Source organism: Pelophylax lessonae, assembly GCF_965119305.1.
Source record: "Pelophylax lessonae genome assembly, chromosome: 1".
Classification (NCBI taxonomy): domain Eukaryota; kingdom Metazoa; phylum Chordata; class Amphibia; order Anura; family Ranidae; genus Pelophylax; species Pelophylax lessonae.
Genome location: NC_138768.1, coordinates 703,425,539 through 703,453,192, shown reverse-complemented (window position 1 = coordinate 703,453,192; position 27,654 = coordinate 703,425,539). Strand labels below are relative to the sequence as shown.

Below are 27,654 nucleotides of genomic sequence, written 5' to 3'. Positions count from 1 at the left end.
GTTTTCACTGCCATCTGTGGCTATGTTAGAGAGATTTCCCCCCCCCCCCCGATTCCTGCCCTGCTATTAACGTTTTACCAGACATTGGGGGGGGGGCACTTCAACAACAGTATAAAGAGAAATAAAAATGCTTTTTTTTACTAGACTTATTTTCATCAGGTTATCCTATTGGTGGCACTCTTCTTGTCTTTGGGTGCCTCCTTTGTCTATGGAAGAGCAATGGAGATCCTCCTGAACAGCAGCATTGTCTGGAGATGAGTGGTGTCAGTTGGACTAGTAGAGTTAGATGGACTTTAGATAAATGACTAACAAATTGACTGAAAGCTGACCATTGTGCCTGGTAGGATCACTAGGTGGAAATAGAATACAGGAATTTGTGAGCTATGATAAATTGAATGTTGTTCTTGGGTTTAGATACGCTTTACTGATCACCTTTACTAAATGTGCAAAAAGTCCACATTCATATGCACCCGCAACACAGACATGCCATCTGTCTTCATGTTATTTCAACCTGGTCTTGATGAGACAGAGACTGAGACATAGAACGACTGCAGTCCAAATCACATTGTCATACTTGTACAAACTAGGAGGCCAATTTTATGATTTGAAAGAGTCAATCACAGAGCTTTATGGAGAAAATATTCCTAATAGATAGTCGTTTACCATTACTGATATTTTAAATGGATATTCTATATGCTTTTTTTTTATTAATGGGTATTCTAAATGTAATGTTTTTCCTTTTTTATCTTTCTAATTCTTATCTTCACCAAGGAAAGTTTACATGCATTGAAGTTCGATTCCACCTAGAGAGGCAGATGGGGTATTACCTGATTCAGATGTACATTCCAAGTCTTTTGATTGTTATTTTATCATGGGTGTCCTTTTGGATCAATATGGATGCTGCTCCAGCTAGAGTTGCTCTTGGTATAACAACGGTGCTTACTATGACAACACAGAGCTCTGGATCCCGAGCCTCCCTTCCAAAGGTAAGAAAGTCAGTCTAATGTTTACATGTACATCACATCTGAAACAACAGTAAAATATGTCGGAATACCTTGTTCCATCTAGGTTATTTTTGTCTACAAGTGGATTAGTCCAAATATATCTTGTGAGGTACAAAACAAACTTGCTATACTGAGTATAGAGAGTCATATGGCTGATTTTCTGAAAGAAAAGGGGCTTTAACTTTATTTGCATAAATTATGTTGGAGGCAAATTTCTTTTTTTTTCATGTGTAACTCCACTTTTGAGGAAAAAAACATTCCCCTCTGGGTGATCTATGTATATTACAAGGATTTTAACAAACTTGTGTTGCAGATTCTTACTTTTTGTTATTCTGAAGAAATCCCTCTGTGTTTGTCTATATCCATGTGGGAAAGTGAGTCTAATAGGAGTGGTTTCATAATTATCAATCAGCTGTGCACCTGCAGGGCACTAATGAGGAAAACTGCTGGGCCTGCATCCCTTTAGATGTGATTTCCTATTTGAAGTATCTCACCAAAAAATGAAATTTTTTTTGCAAGGGATGCCTTTAATCTGACTTGTATTTTAGGGCAGACGTCTGGGAAAATCAGTAAGCCAATCACACATGCAGCAGTTTATGTTTCTGGGGAGCGTTCTGTACACATTGTGTGTGCAGAACATATCCAGGTAGCCATAATGCATTGCATTTCACAGAAAATTACAGAGCTGCAGATTGAAAAGAAAAGGTCATTTTTAATAACATTCAATTACAATATGACTTGTGTCACAATTGAATAATTATATAATATTTTTTCTTCGCATTGTATAAGCTATATTTTTTCCCCACAAAAGTGGAGTTACATTTTAAATTTACCTACCCGTATTTTCCTGGGTATAAGATGACTGGGCGTATAAGACGACCCCCCTATTACATGATCTACCGGTAATACTTATACTTAGGTTACCTTGGAGATATTATACTCGGCGTATAAGACGACCTCCCATTTTTGGGGGATTTTTTTGAGGTTCAAAAGTAGTCTTATACGCCAGAAAATATAGTATATATAATCATGTAATTAAAAGTAAACTTTGTTTCACAAGGTAAGGGAATTATCAGTAGAAATACAGTCACCTCTTACAAGGTTAGGAGCAGTAAAGTAAAAAATCTTCTTTGTAGAAAAGTGGTCCTAGTAACTGTTTTGCTTTGAGCCTTAAAAGGTGTGTGCCGTGGGCTCCAATGATTGAAATTTGTCCCTGGTAATGAAATAAAATGTGTGTTTTTTTTTTTTTTTGAAGATCTGCTGGACGTTCTCATTGCTCTGTAATAGATCTCTCTTTCAGTTTTACTATCGAAAATGTCAAGCTAAGGGGACAAACACAGCAAGGAGACAACTTGTTTGCCCTTTTTGTCTCCCAGTCTGCTACAAGCAGGTGAAAGATCAAGCTACAGAACTTTATTTAATTTTTGATATTTTTTTCTGTTGATAGTCTTCAGGATGCAGTACATATCTCTGATAGTTTGCTCAATTGTTTTTTTTTTTTTTCTCATCATTTGCCTCCCTGCCTACTTCAAGGTCAGACGTAGATGTTGATCTGCTGTGGTAGTGTGACCTTTGCTTTCACTATCAGCCCCTTCTGCTCAAAACTGTTGAAAACTTTTTTTTTTTCACTGGCAGTCTGTGATGCAGTGTTCATTCCCAATAAAATGCGAAAATATGTTCCACGCTATAGACCACTATATGGGATGAACAAAGAATATATAATGTGCTGCTGTCGCCACTGAAACTGCTGCTAGCAGAGTCAGGGATGTAAATGGATTTAATGGAAGTGGGTGTGGCGCTGCTTGTTATTAGTTAAAGCGGAGTTCCGGCCTCAAATACCTTTTTTAACTAAAAATACCCCTATAATACTAATCCATCGCCCTTTACAGAATCACTATTCTCATACTTACAAGGAGTACAGTATTAAATTTTAGTTAAAATCTTACTTTTAAAAACGCTGTCTGAGTGTGGCCATCTTGGATGTGGGCATCTAAAGCCGCAGTGTAATCTGCTGTGTCCTTCTTCCTGATTTCAGGAAGTGTTCTGGGAGTTCTTCCTGATTCCAGCCTCCTGGGAGTGATGACAAACAGCTCCCAGGATGCAATGCAAAGGCGGTAGTGATGTCGGTGGCCGTGGCCACAGAGGGGGGAGAAGGAGGAAGTACAATCAAAAATGCCCTGAAAATAAGGTAAGGGACCCCCAAAAAAATGTAAAATGCCCAATTGTTGATCAGCATAGATAGCACTCCAGGAATCACTAAAGTTGCAAAATAGGCCTGAACTCCGCTTTAAGTGACTAAATTTAGTGTAGTGTTTACTAAAATAAATTACAAATTCATACATTTATAAAAAGCATTCAGCCAAGCGTGTATTTACTCCATTTAGGGAGAGACTATGCAATTCATCCAGACAATATATATATACTGTATATATATATATATATATATATATATATATATATATATATATATATATTTCCTGGCTCTGCGTCATGCCATCAGACTACGGTCAACTCCGCCCCTCTGACCCCCTTAGGACATCCCTGAAATAGCATAAAAGGCAGGCAGTACCTGGTGGAGGTGTTCTTTTTTCGTCCTCGCTCCGGACACCTTGAAAAAAAAATAAAAAATGTTATCCTTCCTTGTGGCCTTCCCAGATTCAGCCTCTCTCCTGGGCAAGAAGACCCCCTCTTATGAGCTGTAAATCTCCCTCGATGGTGGGTTCCCCTTGGTGCTGGGGGTAAGTTACATTGCAGTCTAAATTGCTGCATTTTATACTGATACCATTACTTGACAGTTAAAACTGCCACAGATGCCGTATTCCAGTGGAGGTTATTTCCTCGCTTTTGTTACAGTATGAATGATGAAGCTGGCTGGCGATTTTTTTGCTGTATTTTTCTCCCCTTAAACATGCTTGCTGGCTCTTGTAGTTCGCTAGAGAAGGTGGTTTTGCATGCTCCAGTGTGGGGGGAGGGGGCCAGCCCAGACTTCCTCTGATCACTATGTTGCTTTTAATCAGTGGAGGCAGTCTGCAGGTGCAGCTGGCTTCCTTTTCCTCTGTGGCCAATACACTGCATGTAACTGGGTCTCTGCTGCCCTCCCTGTGAGTACATGCACATCCTGGTCTACTTTGCCTGTGTTTAAGCTTGGGGTATTTTTGTCTAAAGCTGCCGCCAGCCTCAAAGCACTGAAGATTTTTTGGGAAGGAATGCGTTTTTGTTTTTCTTTATCTTTTTTTGGAAAAAAAAAAAGAGAGTAATGTATGTGGCCAGGACGGAATACATTTTCGTCAGTTGGTCACTCCGAATGGACCTGATCGAGTGTGGAGCCACAGTGTAGTGGGGATGAATGCGAACTAAGCACCCTGCAACCTTGATTTTAATTCCCCAGGAGATCACATACTGAAATATTGACACGGCTGTGAATTCTGTCACATGGCGAATGCTTCACATCATCTTATCACTAATTTGGAGGATATGTCAGCAATACCTTAAGGAGGTAGTCCAAGGATCTTCCTCTCATTGTGCTTAGCACAATGAGGTGCTTGGAGGATACATTGCCAGGAAGGAGAATGTGTCTATGCCTTAATGCCTCAAAGTTACTGTGAACACTGGATGTAGTTACCATTCCCAAGTGTTTGCATATAGCTTGCGCTGCTTTACAATACTGTTGCTACCTGCTGCAGAGACCAAAACAAGGTTACTTCTGTTTGTACAAAATTCAATCTAGCGCTCACTCCGAAGGGGAAGACTGGCGTGCTGCACTCCTCAGGCAGGAAAGTCCAACATGAGTACATAGAAAAAGAGAGAAAGGAGGCGCAAACACCTAGTGCATTATCCGTGGTCACTGTTTGCAAAATTTTAATAAAATGCCAAATGCATACTCACAGACATGAAGATAATAAAATCGTGTTACAAGAATCCACCATGTGTGAACTGGAACAAGTCCTTCAATCAGGACCGCTAACGCGTTTCGGGGGTCAAGCCCCCTTCCTCAGAGCCCAGAGACCCCCGAAACGCGTTAGTGGTCCTGATTGAAGGACTTGTTCCAGTTCACACATGGTGGATTCTTGTAACACGATTTTATTATCTTCATGTCTGTGAGTATGCATTTGGCATTTTATTAAAATTTTGCAAACAGTGACCACGGGTAATGCACTAGGTGTTTGCGCCTCCTTTCTCTCTTTTTCTATATACTTCTGTTTGTAGGCGACAGACAACAGCATAAGCTGGCACTTTATGTGCAGCCTGTGGCTACCCTATTAGTCCTTATTGCTTAGAGCAGATGAGGTTCTCCATGAGTGGAGGAGAAAGGGCTCTGGTTGGGAAGCTTGTGTTAAGTTTTCTCAGTTTTTGGTAAAGGCTTGTATGCCTGGCTCTTGGAGATGGCCCAGGACTACAGCATCAGGGTTGCCTTAGTGGAGAAAGCCTATGGCCACACCACCCCACCACCCCACCCTGTATGTGCTTGATCTCAGAAGCTAAGCAGGTTTAGACCTGGTTAGTGGATGAATGGGGGACCACCTGGGAACACTGGGTTCTGTACAGCAGCACATATACCTCTTAACCAGAAGAGGGCAGTAATACTGATAATTGTGCACTTAGTTTCTCTAGGTTTCTGAGTCAAGCTTGCCCAGTGCTGTGGGAGACAGTTCACCACTCTAAGTCCATGGGGGCCATTACATGTTCTGCATTCTGAGGCTTTGCAAAGTCTAACAGCCATAGGCATGCCTCCTCAAAGCAGAGGCAACAGGGGGTTTGTGGTTTTCGGAAGCCTTGGCGCCCCGGATGTTTTGGGGCTGCATTTCCCATGATGCTCATGCACTCTGAAGTGTAGTTGGGCATTGTGTTACGTGTGGTTCTGGGGTGCCGAGGTTCGCCATCACTGCTCTAGAGCTATGGTCAGATGCAGGTTTTAAAAAGAAAGCAGTGTACAATGTTTGTGGGAAAAAGCAGAGATGTATAGTAACGAAGTAGAACTACTTAAGTACTGTACTTAAGTACCGAAATGCGGTATCTGTACTTTCCTAGAGTAGAATTTTTTTCTCCTACTTCTACTTTTACTTCACTACATTTTTTCGATGATTTCGATACTTCTACTCAAGTATTTTTTTTTTGTGCTGCATAGTTACTCGTTACTTTTAAAAAAATTACCACTGCCAGAACAGTAGATGGCAGGTTGCATAAAGCTCAAAAAAATGTGTATAATGTCATTTGTAAATCAGCGCATACGAAAATAAAGGCTGTGTATAATAAAAGCTGCTATACCAAATCTTTCCAATAAAAAGAAAATATGAAACAAACAAATAAATGGTGCTACAGCGCTTAAAGTGCATCAAGAAACTACTAACAAACACAGGTTAATCATTTGAATAAATCATTTGAAATAATAAAAACAATATGATGTTCATACTTTTGACTTCTTTCTTTAATAACTACATAACACAGTACTTGTACTTCTACTTTCAGTACTTGAGTAGAATTTTTTTTTCAAAACTACTGGTACTTTTTACTTTTAGTACTTAAGTAGCAAATTTTTTGAAAAAACTACTTGCAATACTTAAGTAAAAAAAATGTTGAATACTTTAGTACTTCTACTTAAGTAACTTTTTCTGCGAGCACTTCCACTTCTACTCAAGTAATTTTTTGATCGAGCACTTGTACTTTTACTCAAGTAGAAATTTCGAGTACTTTATACAAGTCTGGGAAAAAGTGAGGTGAGATGGCGCTGCCTAATAATGTGCAAATGATATAGGAAGAGGTTGGTTTAATGGTCACAAGGTAAAGTGCTAGTGTGCTTACTTAAATAATGACATACAATCCACAGTATAGAGCATAAATGTAAAAAGAATAAAAAAGTCAAAAGTGGACTGGTTAGAGATCACTCTCCCCAAATATGTGCTCAAAGTGATGTTTGCAATAAATAGTTAAATAAATTGATGGACAAAAACCTATATACCGGTGAAAAAGTAATAGTGGTGTTCACAAGATTAAGAAATGTCGTCAAATATAATCAGATTAAATATGTGCTCATAAAAATAGATACAATAAATAGATAAATTAATGGGCAAAAAAGCTGTGTGCCAGTGAAAGAAATTGGAGAGTGCTCTCTAACCAGTCCACTTTTGACTTTTTTATTCTTTTTACATTTACTGTGGATTGTATGTCATTATTTAAGTAAGCACACTAGCACTTTACCTTGTGACCATTAAACCAACCTCTTCCTATATCATTTGCACATTATTAGGCAGCGCCATCTCACCTCACTTTTTCCCACAAACATTGTACACTGCTTTCTTTTTAAAACCTGCATCTGACCATAGCTCTAGAGCAGTGATGGCGAACCTCGGCACCCCAGAACCACACCTAACACAATGGCAGCGCCATCTCACCTCACTTTTTCCCACATTTATTGATATAGTCTTCGGACTATATTTTGAGGTTGGCTGCAGCCTATTCCTTTGTCCATAAGCGGGGAATTTCTTTTATCTTTCAGTGTACAATGTTTGCATTACCTCCCATACCCTGGAAGACCTTTTTAAATGTTTAAGGATCAATGATAACTGATGTTCTCATCCTGGCAGCAGTTTCCTGCTTCCTTACCATAGCTCCCATACCCCACCAATCTGTCAACAGTTTTAAGGAGTGATTTAGGGCTCAGGGCATTCTTTTGATACGGATGCAGAGGTGTAGCATGAATATTCATTCCCTCTCTTGGGTCGCAAATATCAGATGGCCTTTGGATTTATCTTAGTGCTAAGCACGTGCAGGTATTTATGAAGGTTCCTGTCTTTATAAAAAGAATCCTGGAAAACCATTATTCTGGTGGTAAGGAAGGGAGGCTGGTGCCCTTTTCTGGACTTAGCAAACGCTAGTCTACATATTCCTATAGAATGGGTTCACCAGCACTTCTCAGGTTTTCTAGCAGACGCTGACTTGGCCTAGGTCATGGTATGTTTTTTGGTTGGCATTATCCCAGAACCTTCTTGAGGGTACTATCAATCTTTATGGCATTTATTTCCTCAAGTGATATCTTGATGATAGCGAAGTAGGGGTGCTGCTGCTAAGTAACATTTTAGCCTGCAGGACCCTCTAGATCTTGGAGTATCTTGTCAATTTTTAGTAGATTCAAATTCAGTCTACTTAAGTCCTGGATCACTGTTCATTGCAAGTGAAGGTCATGTCCATTCTTCTGGGTCCGGGTATGTTTTTGGTCACAGCACCAGCCCCAGAACCCTTCTGGAGGTACTATCTATTCTTAGGGCATTCGTTTCCTCAGTGATATCCTGCTTAGAGCTACGTAGAAGCACTGCTGCTAGTTAAAGCCTTAGCCTGCAGGACTCTCGAGAGCTTTCATCTTGTCAAGTTTTACTATTCAGTCTACTTATTCCTAGATCGCTGTTTAGTGCTAGTTAAGGTCATGCCCATCTTTCTGGGGCCTGGGATCCTGAGCATTATCTGGACTATATCCTGGGGTTGGCTCACTCCAGGGATTTTTTCATAGACCACCAGGATCAAATCTTGCAGACCTTATCAGAATTTGGGTGGATGGTGAATGTGCAGAAGAGCCAACTTGTTCCGTCCCAATGCCTAACCTACCTGGGCAGGGGCTTTTCCTGTGAAGAGAGAAGATCGATCGAGTCTGTGTGGAGACCAATGGGATTAGGTCCTCAAAGGAAATCACGGTTCATCGGGGCAGGATTTTTTTTTAGATCTCCTGACGGCCTGTATCCCGGCAGTGCCTTGGGCACAGTGGCACAGGAGAAGGTTTCAGTTCTGCCTTCTAAGCCAGTGGTGCCATGGTTCTCTCAGCCAGAGCTTAGTTTCCAACAACCTTCTGTGGTGGACTAGGAGGAGCAATCTCTCCCTGGGCGGGCCCATCAGCCCTGGAGACTGGATAACGATTACTTCGGATGCCAGTCTCCAGAGTTGGGGGGCGCATTGCCTACAACTAAAAGTGCAGGGAGTGTGGGACTAGAATTTGACATGTTCTTCGAATCTCCTAGAACTAACAGCGGCCAGAGAGGCGCTGGAGATGTTTCTGCCCGTAATCCAAGGCAGGAGAGTCAGACTTATCATGGACAATACGACAGCAGTATTGTACATTGTGAAACAAAGGGGGACAAGAAGCGCCTGCGACTTCTCCAGGTAACTGCAGAGATCATCTCCTTGGCCGAAGCCCACTTGCTGGATTGTTCAGCATAGTGTCTCCCGGGCCCTCAGGATACCCTAGCAGACCAGTTGAGCAGGAACTTTGACAACTACACAGGATGGATGCTAAATCCAAAATATTTGTAGAGAATTTTCACACAATGGGGAGTTCCCAAAATCGACTTAACGGCAACACATTTCAAAAGTTTTTTCCCCACTTCTGCCCGCAAGCTCTGGCCCAGGATGCTCTCTATCAGAAGTGGGGCTTCAAGCAGGTCTACCTATTTCCACTAATTACTCTGATCCTCAAATCATTGGTGAAGATCATGGAGGAAGGAGTACCCGCTATTGTGATAGCTCCATTCTGGCCGAGGAGGCCATGATTTCCCCTTCTTGGTCGTCTGGCGGTGTGTCCTCCAATAAGGCTCCCTCAGGTCAGGGACCTTCTCATCTGCAATGGCCACACTCACCCCAACTCTGCCTGTCTGGCCTTGACTGCATGGAACTTGAAAGGAGCAAGCTCCAGAACCTGAATCTCTCTGACTCAGTAATGTCCCCCATTCTGTCATCCAGGAAAGAATCTACTAAGGCCACTTATTATAGAGTATGGCAGAGGTTCGAGGCTTTCTCAGTCCAACAGGGAATTTCTTTCCGTTTCCCCTCAGTGGCGAGAATATTGGATTTTCTGCAGTACAGCCTCGACTCAGGACTAAGCTTCAACATGCTTAAGGCTCAAATTTCAGCACTTTCGGCCCTTACCAATACCTCATGGTCAAAGGAGTCTCTAGTAGTTTGATTCCTCCGTGCGGCAATCAAGATATGCCCGCCTATTCATCCTTTTCTTTCCAAAGTGGGATTTAACGTTAGTATTAACGGGTTGCTAAAAAGCCCCCTTTTTTTCCCAGATTCCAACAGTCCTTTATGGTATCTGACATTAAAGATGTTTTCTTGAGCGTTTTGGTCTCATCCAGACGAGTCTCAGACATTATGGCCTTCTCCCACAAAGAGCCGTTCTGCACCTTCCTTCCGGACAGCATGGTGTTACGACTTTCTCTGAAGTCCCTTCCTAAAGTCTTGTCGGAATTTCATTTTAATTGGGAATCGGTTCTCCCAGCCTTTTCACCTTCTCAATCAGCCTTGGAGGAGCCTAGATGGCATGATCTGGATATGAAGTCTCTCCCACAGACATAGCTGCCCAGAACGGTCTAGTTCCTGGAAAACAGATGCTCTTTTTTTTTTTTTGTATTTCCAAAGGGTCCCAGGATAGGTATGCCGGGCCTTCCAAGAGTCCTCTCGACATGGATAGTTAAAGCAATACAAGCAGCTTACTCCCTGGAAGGCCTACCCCCTCCTCAGGAGATCCGAACACATTCCACAAGAGCGGTGTCCTCCTCCTAGGCAGCTTGGTCTAAAGTATCGGCAGACGTGGTCTGTAAGGCAGCAGGTTGGAGATCTCCTAATACCTGCATAAAACACTATAAGCTTGATGTGATGTAATCCCAGTATGCTCAGATGGGAGCTTCAGTATTGTCTTCTGCTTTATCAAGATATTAAAATTTGTTTCTTGCAGCAGTACCTGGTGTTTGTAATTTATTCTTCCCACCCTGTGTTTTGGCTAGTTAAGTCCCGTAGTCTGATGGCATGACGCAGAGCCAGGAAAATGGAAAATTGTTACCAATACTTACCGTAATTTTCCTTTCCTGGCTCTGTGTCATGCCAGCAAAAACCCTCCCTGGTCCGTCAAGAGCTCTTACAGAACACCTCCACCAGGTACAGCCTGCCTTTTATGCTATTTCAGGGATGTCCTATGGGGGTCAAGGGGCAGAGTTGACCCGTAGTCTGATGGCATGACGCAGAGTCAGGAAAGGAAAATTACGGTAAGTATTGGTAACAATTTTCCATTATATATATATATATATACAAAGATATAAAAGGATGTAAAAAAGTGTCAAGTGCCATGTCAATAAAGTAACAAATACAAATGTTGATTCAAAAATAAAGTTGATTCAAAAATGAAGTGATGTGCAAAATCAATGATAGTCAGTCCATATATTATTATACAGCTCTCGCAGTGTGGCGGTGGTCTTCACACGTGCTCCCCCCGTGTTGACCTCTCACATGTGGAGATAACAGCAGGCACACCCCATTGTGTGATATTGTTTTAAACCTGGAGGCTCCGCGTCATTGCATCACTTCCGGTCTGAAGCCGTGGAACACAAATATGGTCCCGGATTTCCTGATTTTAAATGCTGAATGTTTCTTTCCACAATGTAAGTGCAATATATGCGATTTAAATAAAAGAAACATTTTAAAACTATACCACACTATGGGGTATGCCTGCTGTTGTTATCTCTGCATGTGAGAGATCTGGAGGGACAGACAAACAAAGGAGAAGACAGCCCTGGATCTGAAGCATGTGTACAGCCACAATAGCGCTGTGAATGTAAATACACCCCACATGGGGAAAGGCTTCTGGTGAAAGGCTTCTGGTGAGTGAGGTCAACATGGGGGGAGCACGTGTGAAGTCCACTGCCACACTGCGAGAGCTCTATAATAATATATGGACTTACTATCATTGATTTTGCATGTCACTTGGTTTTTGAATCAACTTTATTTTTGAATTAACATTGCTACCGGTACTTAGTATTTGTTACTTTATTGACACGGCACTTGACCCTTTTTTTACATCCTTTTATATCTTTGTATATATATTTTGTTTGGATGAATGGCATAATCTCTCCGAATGGAGTAAACACACACTTGGCCGCAAACGTTTTATAAATTTATGAATTTGTAATTTATTTTAGTAATCACTACACTAAATGTAGTCACTTACGGTAACTAATAACAAGCAGTGCCACACCCACTTCCATTAAATTCATTTTCATTCACAATAGGCCTTTCACTTTCTAGTACACTAGCCTCCCTGCCTGGGACAGTTGAAATGTAAATCTTTATTATTGCAATATTATATAATGATTTTATTAATCATGATAATATCTAATGATTGCTGGCAGATGCTTCAAAAGCCTCAAACACATCTGGGTTATTAAGAATTGTCCCACTGTGCTGTTGCCATTGAGAAGTGAGTGGACATGATACACTAACCGACCCATCCTGTTCCAATCATGCCTGACAAACACTGCCCATTACAAATGATTCCCATGCACATGAATGCTTTATAGCAGGGGGTCTCCAAACTTTCTAAACAAAGGTCCAGTTTACTGTCCTTCAGGCTTGAGGGGGGCCGGACTGTGACCATTGGAAGTAGAAATTGCCTTAGCATCAGTGGGAGTAAACAATGCATCGTTGGTACTAAGGAGAAGAGTAGAGCCCTATCATTGGTGTCAGTGGGAGGAATAATGCTCCATCGTTGGTGTCAGTAGGAGGAATAGTGCCCCATTGTTGGTGTCAGTGGGAGGAATAGTGCCCCATCATTGGCGTCAGTAGAAGGAATAGAGGAATAGTGCCCCATTGTTGGTATCAGTGGAAGAAATAGTGCCCCATTACTGGTGTCAGTGGAAGCAATAATGCCCCATCATTGGTTTCAGTGGGAGGAATAGTGCCCCATTGTTGGTGTCAGCGGGAGAAATAGTACCTCATTGTTGGTGTCAGTGGAATGAATATTGCCCCATCATTGCTGTCAGTTTGGGGAATAATGCCCCATTGTGGTGTCAGTAGCAGGAATTATGCCCCATTGTTGGTGTCAAAGGGAGGAATAGTGGCTTATATTAGTGAGAGGGAAAGCGCCTCAAAGGCCAGATAATGGCAAGCAAAGGGCCACATGTGGCCACTTGGCCGCAGTTTGGAGACCACTGATCTACAGGATAATAATATTTAAAAAATCTTTGTAAGTTTCTCTTCTAAGATGCTGATATAGGGTTACAAATCCTGAAAAAAAAATGGAATTGAAAAATGAAACAATTATGTTGCAGAGTCTAAGGTTGAAATCCATAGTTCTTTATTGCTGTGATGTGATATCCCAGAAAAACAGCTCGCAATTTAATTTTCTATTTCTTACCATAATCTGTTTGCTCAGGACTTTGCTAGCACTGTTTCTAGTAACTGACAGAACAAAAAAAGTTACTTATGGCAATGCCCTTAGCAAAACAATTTCCCCAGTAATATTAGTCTGGATATGCTTAGGAATCTTTGGAGAAGTCAGTCAGGTTTGAAATGCATGTGTAGACTTGAGATAAAATACATTTTATTCCTTTTTAAAAAAAACAGAACTTTAAAAGCAAATGTTAAAGATGCAAATAATGAAGCCATTTAATCATGTACATCATTAAAGTAGGTTTATTATTTCAAGTACTGTACAGTAAGTGCCAGCATTTATCTTGATATAAGTCCATGTACAGAGACACTCAGAGAGGGGTAGGGAGAAGTAGCACAAGAATCAAATCACATGCCCTGCAGTGCAAGAAACATTCTGATAGTAGGAGAGAGCTGAATGACAGAAAGGGAGGATATCTGTAAAGTAAAGTAATTGTAAAGCTTTCATTTTTTTTTTCAATAAAAAAATAAATAATGTTATGCTTACCTGCTCTGCGCAGTGGTATTGAACAAAGTGGCCTGGATCCTCCTCTTCTCAGGTCCCTCATCTGCGCTCCTGGCTCATCCCCCTGTTGGGTGCCCCCACAGCAAGCAGATTGCTAGGGGGGAACCTGAGCTGCTGCTCTGTGTGTTCATTCACATATGGAGCCGTGGTTTGGCCCCAACCCCTCTGTCTCCTGATTGACTCACTAGCTGTGATTGACAGCAGTGGGAGCCATTGCCAATAGCCAATCAGTAGTGTGAGTCCCCGCAGAGGCAAGGCTCTCGTGGACATCGCTGGATCGAGAGGGGGCTTGGGTAAGTATTAGAGGGGGCTGCTGCCCACAGAAGAATGCATTAAGGTAAAAAAAAAACCTTGTGCCTTTACAACCACTTTAAACTGTAACAGAAACAAGTCTCTACCCCAGCTTGACAGAGTTGTGGGGTGGAGCTATGTAAATCAATGGACTGCATGGAGATAAATACAAATCCTTTGACAGGTAAAATGGCTTTCATCTGAGTTCAGATTTAAAAAGATAAAGGATTGATGCTAAATAGCCTAAATACTACATTATAATTATTTTTATTATTACATTATGATGATTATTATTGATGCTAAATAGCCTAAATAATACATCACATTGATGCTAAATAGCCTAAATACTACAGCCTCCCCTCGCCCCCTTTCATTTTAAATAAACCTCTTTTTACATAACTGAGACTGAAAGATGACCCTGTGAGAAGCTGCAGCTTTTGTCAAATCAGGGGAAGGGGGGGGTTCGGTAAAGCCATACTGTACTTTCCATAAGCTCTAATGAAAAGGGTCTTTACTGGCAGACATATGGATAGGTGGTCATTCCTGGAATGCTTATTTTAAAAAGCTGCCCATGCCAGTTTGGAGACGAGTGGATGCATAGATGTTCGGGGGTGTGTTCCCGCTGTGTTCCTCAGTGTGAGTGCCACATCCCAGGTAAACTTGGAACAATTGTGTAATCCCCTAGGGGTGGGACTTTATAGGCAACTTAAAATTTGAAATAGAGAAAATCTTAGTTCATAAATTTTATTCATAAATACAAAAAAAGGAACATACAAAAGATGCAATAGCTACAAGGTAAAATTGGCAAAACTGGTAAGTAAAATATGCAAGTAAACTCAACCATCTACTCCAGATATTATCCAACGTTTCGAGGTAATGAACCTCTTCCTCAGGGATTATGCTGGAGATTGTTAGTTCTGTAGATATTGAGAAGAGCATATATGTCACATAAGAAATCAAAGGATACAACTTTATAAACATGTTCTTGTCATGCAGGTAAAGCCATAAATTTGTTATATATAAAAGTAAAGTACACTTACATGATTGATTAGCATATGCACATATACGTTAGTTTTGCCGCTTTAAAAACAAGGAGTTTTTTGAACACCCACAGAGAGCTGTAGATTTTGCAATTAAGATCTATAGAGGTATAGATCAATATGATGCAAGAGGGGATGGAGCAGGTGGGTTGTGCGTCCCAGATATAGCTGTCACAACTGGAGTCCAAGTGTGCTTAGCCGGTCAGGCAGAGGCCAATCACATATGGCTGTGAAAAAATATGTATAATAGATGTAAATTAACACTCAGCTAGTCTGTTCACATGTCAAACAAGTATGACAGGACAGATGGGTATGTAGCAGGGCCGGAGTGGGACTCATTTTCAGCCCTGGAGTTTCATGCCTTAGACCGGCCCACTTTAGTTCACGACTGACTATGTTAAAATAATGTAATTAAAACCTCAGAATATAAGTTTGCAATGGCGCACTGTTCTCTACAGCCTTGTAATTCATTGTATTTTTCAAAAAATATCATCATTTCCAATTCAGTGCAAATACAGTAGCCTTCTCCGCCATGGATTCCCCCAGATCCTTCTTCGCCATGGATTCCCCCAGATCCTTCCCCCCTAGTATGTATGATGCATGCATATTCTTAGCCCCCAAGTGCATAACTTTACATTTATCAACATTAAACCTCATTTGCCACATAGTTTTTTTTAAATGTACGAAAATATCAGCCAATATCGGCAACAGCCGATATTCAATGGCCAAAATATTGGTTTTGGCAATAAAAAAAACTATATCGGTCAATCACTAATTCATAGTGCAGCCAAAGCAGCCTATTCCATGTTTTAGCTTAGTATTAAAAATTAGATTAAACATTGCAGTGATATAAAGTGGGGAACTTTTGTTATCTGTTCTCCGGCTATAGCTCACATAAAACCTCTACCCTGTACCAATTTCTAGAGAAATACACAGACATGCAACGATGTAGAATCCACAGATCACATTCAGTTTGGTGAAAGGTGACGGTTACATTCGGTCATGTATGGTCTATGTGCATTTGATCAAAGACCTCAAAAGCCCCTAAGCTGCGTCCATTGGAGGTCTTTTTCCAATTTTGCTTCAGTAAACTACCAAACCCTGCAACTGTGCTGCAGTCAGAAATTAATTTACTTCACCTTAATCTGAATTTTATGTATTTCTAAGAATTATGCAAATATCTAAGATTCATGCAAGCTCCCACATGGAACGCCTGCTTCTTGTTCTTGTACTGTGCAGTTGTCTCAGGGACACCAAAATGAATGATGGCAACAAGAGGACCTTGCAACTCAGGGGCAATATCTCCTTATTCAAGGCCATCCTTCACCTCACCCTCCATAAAATGCTAGTTAAAACTGCAAAAAAAAAATATCCCCTAAATACCTGTAGGGGGGGGGGGGGGAATGAGCCTCCTCCAGAGGTAGCTAACCAAGGAGGACATCATCTCCTCCTATTGAGATCCTGGGGAATATTGAGTAATGCAAAGCTCATGAGAAGACAATCCTACACTGTGGCAAGGGCAGTGATTTTTAGCAGGAAGAAGAGCAGAGCCAGAGCGAGGACAACATGAACAATCCTCTTAACTGCAGCGAGGAGGAGGTGGGTGGAGCTACTTTCTTGGCGCTGAGGAGGAGGAATTTAAACCCTCTTCTGCTATGAATGCTGGGCTTCTGCCTGTGTGTGCCTGATGTCACTGGAATCACCAGTTCAGGAATCACACAGTGTGCGTTTCATTTTGGGACACTGCTTTGTCCTGGAATAAAACTGCCTTCACTGTCATGCTACACGACACCCCCTCAGATGTTGCGCCCGGTGCGGCCGGACCCCCTGCACCCAGTGCCGAGACAAGGTCATTCAGTGCCCAGGGCAAACATGGCAAGCTGTGCCCCCCCACCCCATAAGGCTAATAATGGTAGAAGGTTTGTTTCAGGCAGTAGGGAGGTGATACAACGGCTCCTTACCTCCTGTCAAATGCTCTCTAAAGAGCAATCTGCATGATGGTTGCTTTTCAGAGACCAAAACACGTGTGAACAAGCCCTTAATTATTTATTTTTTACAAATGTTTTACATTATTTATATTGTGTTGAGAATTTATATGTACAGTGTATATATATACTTTTTACATTTTTTAACTGCCCTTTTGGGGGGCTTTGATGAAATATCAGGGCTCTAAACAGACCCCAGATGTTTCACTTTTGAGACACCATGTGGTTTGGTGAATGTGATAGCAGATGTGTGGGGTGCCATTACCAATAAATGGCACTGTCGCACGTCTACTAATGGACGATTTGTTTGTGTGTGTGTCAGGAAAGCCACAATCTTGTGACTGACATTCAAAGGTGTGAAGTTTGCCTTATAGTGGGGTCACACCGGTGCACTGCAGTTTGGTCACAGTGTGATTGTGTGTGCATTTTACCTGGATTTTAGGTTCACTTCTATTGAATTCCATTACACAGTGCGTTTTCTGAAACCGCATCAAAGATGCAACATGCAGGACTTTGATGTACTTTCATGAAAACACACTTTGTAATAGAAATTCAACTAGAAGTGTACCTAAAATCCAGGTAAAACGCACACACAATCACACTGTGACCAAACCGCAGCGCACAGGTTATTAGGGATAGGTATAGGTATGGGGGGGGTAGGTATGGGGGGGATAGGGATAGGGGGGAATAGGTATAGGGGGGATAGGTATAGGGGGGATAGGGATGGGGGGGTAGAGCAGGTCTGGGTAATAAGAATATGTGTTAATGAAGAACAGAGTGAAGGGCTGTAAAGAAAGTGCTAATGCTGCATTTTAGGACAGGACAGGGTCAGCTAAATGGCTGCTTGGATAGCCCAGAGTTGGGACCAGAGGCTGCAGGACATGCAGTGCAGATTTATGGAGTGGAAAGCTGAAAGAAGATGGTGAAGGGTTAATGTGAACAGGAGAGAGGAGCAGAAGACTCGGTGCTGACTTACTATTGTTCAGGGAAGGTAAAGAGACGACATGCTGCGGACAAAGTGAAAGTGACCAACAAGGAAGACTCAAGTGACCTGGCCGGGAACGGGGAAGTAGAAGAAGCTGACAGGGGGAGGGGAGCTTGTAAAGAGTAGAGTGATAAACAGCTGAAGGAGAGATAAGGCAGAGGTGAAGTGAATGGAATGAACAAGTCCGGGGATCATACATTGTTGTACAGTGACAGGAGGGAGAATGATATTCACCCCTGTCAGGCAGGAGAAGGCAAAAGCTCTCAGTGCGCCCCCCCCTTCATCACAGATATGGACATGTCCAGGGCAGATGATACTTGTAACTTTCGGCATTACACCGGCCCTGCCTGCACCCCAAATGGACCAGCCCATCTAGAATTCTCCAGATGCTCCCGATTAGCCAATCCGGGCCTGGTATGTAGGGAGCAGGATCCAGTGCGTGTATTGAAGTCACTTATTGGTTAGGTTGAAAAAATATTGCAAATTATTTTAAGGCACTCAAAAGATGAGGGGGAAAAAGAACCAAAGAGAAATCTCCAAAGGTTGTCCATAGCTAAATCCAACAGGATGCATTAGCTTTGTTGACCAGTGGCAAAGTGTTAACACGCATTGAATCCCACCTAATCACCAGATACTAAACAGATCGATGGTGGTCAGTAGCCTCCTACCACAAAAAAGTGTAGAAAGTAAGGGGGGTATGGTCATATAATTAGACTCCAAAAACAGACCTTAGAAGTGGTGTCTGGTCAGCAACCCTCTCCCAGCGGTGGATGTCTCAAATGGCCAACGCTGGGAGTTGCATATAAAGGGGAGTAATGTGACAGGTGAGAGCAATCAGTGTGATTGCTCTCCACCCGCCGCCAGCTGTGGGCTCCCTGGGCGGCGCTCGCCAGGCCCGCTCCCCGCACACCCCGACGCGCATAGGAAATGCGTCATCGCGGAAGGGCGACAAGCGTGGTTGGCGGGGCACTGCCCACCGGTACGGGAAATGACGTCTCCGCTGAGTGATGACGCAAGCGGCGGCGTCCGCCGGAAGTGAGGTAGACACCAAATTGGTGTCAGCAGGATATTACCTACACCTCCGGGGATGGTCGGGGCCGCAGAAAGAGGTCCCGATACCGTGCCGGGTTGGACATATACATCGGGGCGCACAAAGAAACCTGATAAAATTGAAGAGACAATTATATTGAAGTTGTATAGCAATAGTAGTTGTAAATAAAATACAATATATAAGAGAACCAACGCAATTCGTTCTTTAAACAATATATATAAATAAAATGAACCGTCTCATGGGATAGACATTGCACGTGGAAAAAATGCAAAATAAATTTGATGTCTTATGTGACATATATACTCTTCTCAATATCTACAGAACTAACAATCTCCAACATAATCCCTGAGGAAGAGGTCCATTACCTCGAAACGTTGGATAATATCTGGAGTAGATGGTTGAGTTCACTTGCATATTTTACTTACCAGTTTTGCCAATTTTACCTTGTATCTATTGCATCTTTTGTATGTTCCTTTTTTTGTATTTATGAATAAAATTTATGAACTAAGATTTTTTCTATTTCAAATTTAGAGTTGCCTATAAAGTCCCACCCCTAGGGGATTACACAATTGTTCCAAGGATGCATAGATGTTATTATAATTCCTGCACCCAAATTAAGACATATATTGTGATATACTTGATGGGAGGAGGACAATGAGGGGGCTATTAGGCTTAGGTTCTTTTTAAACCATTAAAGGAAAGTATGATATTCTGCCTACTTCCATTGTGTGTTTTGACTTTGACCTTGACTGAATTGTGTAGTCTACAAACAGTATATGGTTTTTACACAGTACATTTTGTTTATGTACACAGCGCAAACATTGATTTCTCTTAATGAACAACTATTGAATAAATGGTTATTATTTCTTACAACAAATTATGGGGTAATTCTTGAAAACTGGAGCAGACAGAAGCTGGAGAAACTGTTCATGGCAACCATTCAGCTTGTTCAGTTAAAGTTTGAAAATGAAAGATAGAAGATTATTCACCATGCACAATGGCTTCTCCAGTTTTGATAAACTTCCCTCTATATATTTTGGTTGGCTCTTTTTCTCTGCTTGTTTTAATGTGTAATTTTATAGTTTAGATTTGGCGTAGAAGAGTTTTCAGCTGAATATTTTGGTTTGTTGTAAAGGTTTTCTCAGTAAGGATTTATGTAGAAATTGGTAAACAGGTGTTAAAAAACTAAAAAAAGTGACACATAAAGTGGTTCTAAAAGATTAATGTGTTTTTCTCTGCATTAAAGTGATTGTAAAGGATCACCATGTAAAACAAGCCATGCAAATTAACATATAATTGAAAGATACATGGTACAGCAGGCACATATCAGAAATATGAAGTGTTGGGCTAACAAATACATTAAGGCAAAAAATCTTCTGTGCCACAAGATCCCCCCCCCCCCAACCTCCCTTCCCCCCTTACTTTCCCTGAGCCCAATCTTAATCCAGTGCTTTGCAGGAGAGCCGTGACACTCTTGAGTCTGTCAACCTTCTTTTTGCCTCAGACATAGCAGCAGGAGCCATTGGCCTCCACTGCTGTCAATTACAGCCAATGAGTAGGGAGCTTCTTATGGACACCCAGAGCTGGCTTAGAAACGAGCCTGCATGAGTTCCCCCATAGCACACAGATTTCTGTGGGGGCATTCCTTTACAATAACTTTAGGCAGCACTCCCTAAAGCATTAATTTAACTGGTCACACAAACCCCAAGCCCTACAGCCCAATCTGGTGGAAGTTGAGGTATACAATGACTCCACATCCAAAACCACCAATATAAACACTCCATTCAATATTTTACTAAAAACAAGCTTGGAGTCTTAAATGTATGATTTTACTCTTATTAATAAAAGTTATAGTTTTGCATCCAAAAATTTACCAGTTTTTTCAATTGGTTCCCCAGTTCCTTAAACAATTGTGCGTCCCAGAGGCTTTGTCAATCTTTTTTTTTTTATATATATTTTTATTGAATTTTAAAGAAAGATATATTTGTTCGCACTTCACATCTTGTGGGTGCAGTTGCTTATTAGGACTTGATACAATTAAAAACATTTAGCTTGCCAACATGGCATTTTAAAGGATAAACAAGTTAAGAGCTAGTCATCTACACAAGTGATAGGACAGGCACTTAGTTATGTAAACAACAGCAACAGTAATCTTATGACTGCATAATAAGGGAGTAAAGAAAGGCATAGGATGGGTATTTGAGTTTCTGGGTCTTCGGTGAGTGCCAGGATGCCCATGGGCCCCATATGAGTTCAAAGTTATGGAAGAATTGTATATATGGAGGCAAGGATTTTTCATACAAATAAGGTTGTTGGGTAACATTCACTACTTCTGATGGATTAGGAGCTAGGTCTTGTTTCTAATACCTAGTGAGAATTAATCTAGCTGACATTAGAATGTTTGCAACCGTTTCTCAGAATTGGATAGGGAATTGCTCAATGCCTAGATTGAGTAGTGCCAATGCAAAATTAATCGGGGTAATAAAACCTGTCACTTCCAATATCAATTTGAAGGTTTTCCGCCAGAAGCTGCGAATGTTATTAAATGTCCAAAAAACAATAATCATTCCCGAATCATCGCATCCTTGCCAGCATAGGGGAGAGCTTGTTGGGTAAATTTTTGACAATCTTTAGGGGGTTAGATACTAGTGATGTAGGACTGTCAATGCCAGTTCCCAGTGATTTACTTATAAAATTTATTTATAAAATTTTAAAATAAAAATGTTTTTGCAATTATTTATAAATAATGTTCCTATACTCACAATTTTAAACATTTAATATATAATATCAGTAAAGGTGTTTTTGTAAATCCACGTATTTTAGAAACAAAAATAGTAATTATTTTATTAATAAAAATTGGTTTTAATAAAATTAAATTCATATAATATATAAATAATAAAGATTTTTAAGATGTAAACAATAGAAATTGTATAGTAACGCAACCCTAAATCATTTTAAAAAACTTCATTTAATAAATAGGTATTAATAAGAAAGTATTAAAATATTTATATATGTACATAATTTTCCAATAAATATAGCATATTAACATATGTTATGAGAGCTAACTGCTATTAAGCTAGGGGAGAATGTTTTTTATAAAAAAACCTGAGTTCCGCACAGATATATTTTTTATGGCTTGTTAAGCACAATAACATTGTGGGGACACGGAGTCACTTCCGGTTTCCGGGTAGAGCCTGTGGGCGGAGTTGGGCGGAGTGCAGAGCGGCAGCTCCTGCATATAAGATCTGGGCTAGACGTGTGACTCCACCTCTGAAGACGTCTAACCAATGACGAAACGCGTTAGGTGGAACGCACGCCGTGACGTCATACGTGCTCGAGTGGAACGCAAGCCGGAACTACCGCTCTCCACTGCCTGAGCTCACGTGTATGACGGTCCTGTCCTTTTGTTTGTTACTGTTTGGATTGATCACGTTTTGCCTCACCTTTTGCTGCAAATTTGAACCTTGGATGTGCATGACACCTGATTATACTCACCTATGGGAATTTTTTATGGATTTGTACCGTTGAAGTGTGCGGGGTGTGTGAAATAAATTTTATTGGAAAAACAATACCACACTATCCGTTTATTCCCCCATCATGGCTTGTGATTGGAGGTGATTTACAGGGGAAGCACATCCCACTAAGTGGATCGTGGCTGGAGGAGACACATCTCATGGTGGAAGTCTAACCTCAGCGGCTGTCTACACCCAGGGAGAGGGAATCCGAACCTGGAAAGGATCTTCTAATAAGCACGGTTGGTTCTAATGTCATAAGACATATAGGACCCACAGTATCTGGTGAGTGGGCATTTCATTTATTTTTCACGGTGAAGGAAGCACCAAGAAGTCAAAGGAAGAAGCACCAGCACTTTAGTCACCTAAGTTGTGTTTTGGACTTATTTTTATTAATTTTATTAATTGATCAATTTATCACCATACACTGGATGGACATTTATTTATGAGTGGTTTATTAATTTATTAATTTATACATCATTTATATTTATCAGTGTATTTGATATATATTTTTTGGCAATGTGTTTTTAGTAATAGTTAATTTATGAATCTCCACTAGGGAGCAAATAGCAAGCGCTATAGGTATCACTATTGTGATTACTTTTCTTTTCATAAAGTAAAGATGTTCCTTTTATTGATTTGAGGGGGTTTGTGCAACATTGGCAAACCTTGTGTGGAATTGTAAACAAGGGTGGAGGGCATGTAAATATAAAGTTATGTATGCGGCTTAGGGTGAATTGAGAGGAGCGAGGGAATTTGAACGTGTTGTTCATAATATTCTCTGGTGTAGTGCGAGCCCCTTTTGGCATGAGGTCCTTGAACCAACAGAGCCCCTTTATATCCTAGACTTTAATATTTAAGTCTTTGATTAGATGTTTTAGAGTAGTGATTGGTATGTCTGCTCTATGATTTTGTGAACAGTTTGGTGTGAACTGTGGTATTGCTCCCCATGCTAATAAGGATGCGGTTGTTGTAGGTGGTAGGAGTTAAGTTTAAGTGGTTTTCACATGTCGGCGTATAGTATGGAGCATAAATTGGGGGTCTTATTCAGGACCGTTTCAATGTCTATCCATAGTGGTTCTGAAAAATTATTAAACTGGTGTTTTAAATGGTCAGCATGAACAGCTATGTGGTAGTCCTCTAGGTTTTTCATACCCATACCTCCTATTGACCTATGCTTTGTTTGAGATGCATGGGAGTCTCTGGCTCTCTTACCTTGCCATATAAAGCTCTTCATTTGAGAAGTAAAAGCTTTTAAATATGATTGTTTTAGGGGAATGTGCAGAGTCCTAATAAAAAAAGGATTTGAGGAAGTACCATCATTTTGTAAGCTGTCAGTCTTCCCAGCCAGGACAACTCAACTTGAGTCATTTTTTTAACCACTTAAGCCCCGGAAGATTTTACCCCCTTCCTAACCAGGGGGTTTTTTGCAATTTTTTTACTGCGTGACTTTAACGGACAATTGCGCGGTCGTGCGACGCTGTACCTAAACGAATTTTACGTCCTTTTTTTCCCCACAAACAGAGCTTTCTTTTGGTGGTATTTGATCACCTGTGCGATTTTTTGATCATGCGCTATAAACAAAAAAAGAGTGTAAATTTTGCAAAAATAACAATATTTTTCACATTTTTTTATATGAAATTCCCCCCAAAAAAATTTAAAAATCAAAATTTTTTAACATTTTCAGCCAATTTGTTTTATGCCACATATGTTTGGTAAAAAAAATTGCAAAAAGCGTATTTTGATTGGTTTGCGCAAAAGTTATCGCGTTTACTAACAAAGGGAAAGATTTTTGTCATTTTTGGTGTTTTTTTTTTAACGAGTAATGGCGGCGATCTGTGATTTTTTTTCTTGCGGGACTGCGACATTGCGGCCGACAGATCGGACCCTTGACTGACATTTTTGACACTTTTGGGTTTACCAGTGACATTACTGCAGTAATCAGTGCTATACATATGCACTGTTACTGCAAAAATGACACTGGCAGGGAAGGGGTTAACTGTATTGGAGAGGGAGGGGTTAAGTGTGTCCTAGGGGCGTGCTTCTAGCTGTGATGGGACATGGCTACTAGTGTAAAAACAGAGATCAACGGTCCTACATAGTAGAACCGTCTGATCTCCATTTTTACACAGGGGAGAATGACAGGCGGCTTGTTTACATTAGCTGCCTGCCTTTCTCCCTTCCCGCCGAGCGATCGCGAGTGACCGGTGGACATCGGGTCCGCCGGTCACGCGCACTGACTTGTCTGGGAACGAGCCGGGGGGGACACGCGCCTCAGCGGGTGCGCGCTCGCCCGCTATTGGCTCACAAGCCAGTGACAGGCTAGTGACGAGCAGTACGTCACTTTGCCTGGCCGGGGCTGACCGCCACAGTATATGTTCTTGCGGCGGTCGGCAACCGGTTAAGTTCCTTATCAATTTTGGTTATCAGCTGTTTAGAATTTGGTTACTCTAGGGAGGCACGCATGAACTTGATGCCCACATAGGTAATTTCCCAAGTTTACGGTAGACTGTCTTTAACCTTAATGACCAGGCCCTATTTTGCGATTCGGCAATGCATTATTTTAACGGACAATTGCGCGGTCATGCAACACTGTACCCAAATAAAATTTATGTCCTTTTTTTCCCACAAATAGAGCTTTTTTTTTGGTGGTATTTGATCACCTGTGTGATTTTTATTTTTTACGCTATAAACAAAAAAAGAGTGACAATTTCGAAGAAAAAAACAATATTTTTCACATTCTGCTATATGACATTCTCAAAAAAAAAAATTTAAAAAATCAAAATTTTTTAACATCTTAGGCCAATTTGTTTTCTTCTACATATTTTTGGTAAAAAAAATCACAATAAGCATATTTTGATTGGTTTGCGCAAAAGTTATTGCGTCTACTAGCTTCGGGAAAGATTTATGTAATTTTTTTTTTTTTTACTAGTAATGGTGGCGATCTGTGATTTTTTTTGCGGGACTGCGACATTGCTGTGGACAGATCGGACCCCTAACTGAAATTTTTGACACTTTTGGGGTACCAGTGACATTACTACAGTAATCAGAGCTAAAAATATGCACTATTACTGTAATAATGACACTGGCAGGGAAGGGGTTATCCCTGTGGGTGATCAAGGGGTTAAATGTGAGCCTAGGGGAGTGATTCTAACTGTGGGGGGGGCATGGCTTCTGAAATGACCATAGAGACATGTGATCTTATATAAAAGGATCACATGGGATCTATGACCATTCCAGGGAGAAGAATGGTCGGCAGTGTACAACAGCCGATCGTCCTTCTCTCTAAGCGGGGAGCGATCGTGTGTGTCAGATGGCAATCGGAACCACATGACACACACATTGGCTTCCCCGCTAATGATCGGGGGCCGGAGCGTGCCGCCGCCGGCGCATGTTTGCCCCTTAGTTGCCACCAGGCGAGTAACGTATCCATACATTGTTTTGCCTGTAGGAGCCACCTTGCCGCCATATACATATACTGTATATAGTAAGTGGTCGGCAAGTGGTTAAGTAGTTTAATCGTTTTCCCTGTACCGGGGCCTAAGAGTTTCCTATCCCCCTCTGACCCCGGCTATGCGAGTGGTGGTGCGGGTATGGACCCAACTGGTGGTTGGGCCGTAGCGGAAGCTGGCCCACTGGTCTCCGGACACTCCGCTCTGGTTCAAACCCCACCTGGGGGAATTTCTTTCCATCCCGGACCTGTGGGCCGCTAGGGGCGTTAAGTCCCTGGCGGACATCAGCGTTGGCGGGCTCTGGCTATATTTGACGACCTTAAGGCTAAGTTTCAACTCCCCAACTCCTTCTTTTTCAGGTTTCTCCAACTCCGCCATGCCTACCGCGTGCAGTTCCCCTCGCCTGTGGCTGGTCTGGAGCGCAGCGACTTCGAATCCCAGCTGTGGGACCCTGGTATGCGTCAGCCGCTCTCCACCATCTACAAGGCCTTGTTACCATCGGTCCATGCTGGGTTGACGGGACTGCGGGCGGCGTGGAGCGCGGGGGAGGAGGGTTTGGATGATGAGGATTGGGAAGACATTTGGGATAGCTCGTTCCGGCCACTCATCGCGACCAGGGACGTGCTGGTCCAATTTAAAATATTGCATAGGGTTTATTACACTCCTCACAGGCTACATCGTATTTATCCTAGTGTCTCGGCCTCCTGCTGGAGATGCACGTGCACTTCTGCAGACTTTTCTCACATTTTCTGGGACTGCCCGCAGATTGCTTCTTATTGGTTGGAGGTGACCCGTTTTGTATCCAGTCTAGCTTCTTTCTCGGTTCCGATGATGGTGGGGGTCTGTCTTCTTGGCCTGGTCGACCAGTTGGCGACGGCCAGGGTGACGAGAACTCTTATCGGAATATTGCTGTTTTATGCCAGGAAGGCCATAGTCCTCAAGTGGAAGTCTCCTCATTCTCCGACTCTGGGCTTCTGGAAAGGGTTGGTTAATGCGGTGGTTCCGCTGTACAAGGCGACCTATATCTCTAGGAATTGACCTAAGAAATATGAAAAGGTCTGGCGAGTCTGGGTGGATTCCAAATCCACGGTTGACGAGCGAGACTCTGAGCCTGACGTGGCTTGAACTCTGGTGGGACCATGGGGGGAGAGAACGGAGACTATGTGTTCCTGTCTAAGTATTGGTTTGTTTTGCTAATGTTGATTCTGGATTGAGGGTGCTGAGCAGTGTGGTTGCGGGTTGTTTTGGGTGGGTTTTTCTGGGGTTATGTTATTGACTGTTGGCCGGGGTATGCCCCCTTATGGCCTTGTCTTTCTATGTGTTTAAACTTAATAAAGAGAATTTTCAAAAAAAAAAAAAAGTAGTTCAATCGTTGATTTAGGCATACCAAGGTTTAGGATTATTGATTTAGAGTGATTAACCTTATAGTATGACAGCTGGCTAAATTCTGTTAGAATGGCATGGGCCCTAGGTAGTGAAGTTTTAGGATTCGTTAACATTAAGATGATAACGTCTGTGAATAAGTTAATGATGTGGGGTTTGTCTCGAAAGAGAAATCCTGTAATTTGTGGGTGTTCGAACTGATTTCTTCTGCCAGTTGTTCAATCAGTAAATTAAAGATTGTT

The 27,654-nt window shown here is 41.7% G+C and overlaps 1 protein-coding gene across 1 annotated transcript in view; it reads left to right on the top strand.

Annotated features, from left to right (window-relative positions):
- GLRA3 (glycine receptor alpha 3) overlaps window positions 1-27,654 on the top strand; it is a 369,294-nt gene that overhangs the window by 265,420 nt on the left and 76,220 nt on the right. The window contains 1 exon segment of the mRNA XM_082269464.1: window positions 772-986. Coding sequence (XP_082125590.1) covers window positions 772-986 — 215 coding nt within the window.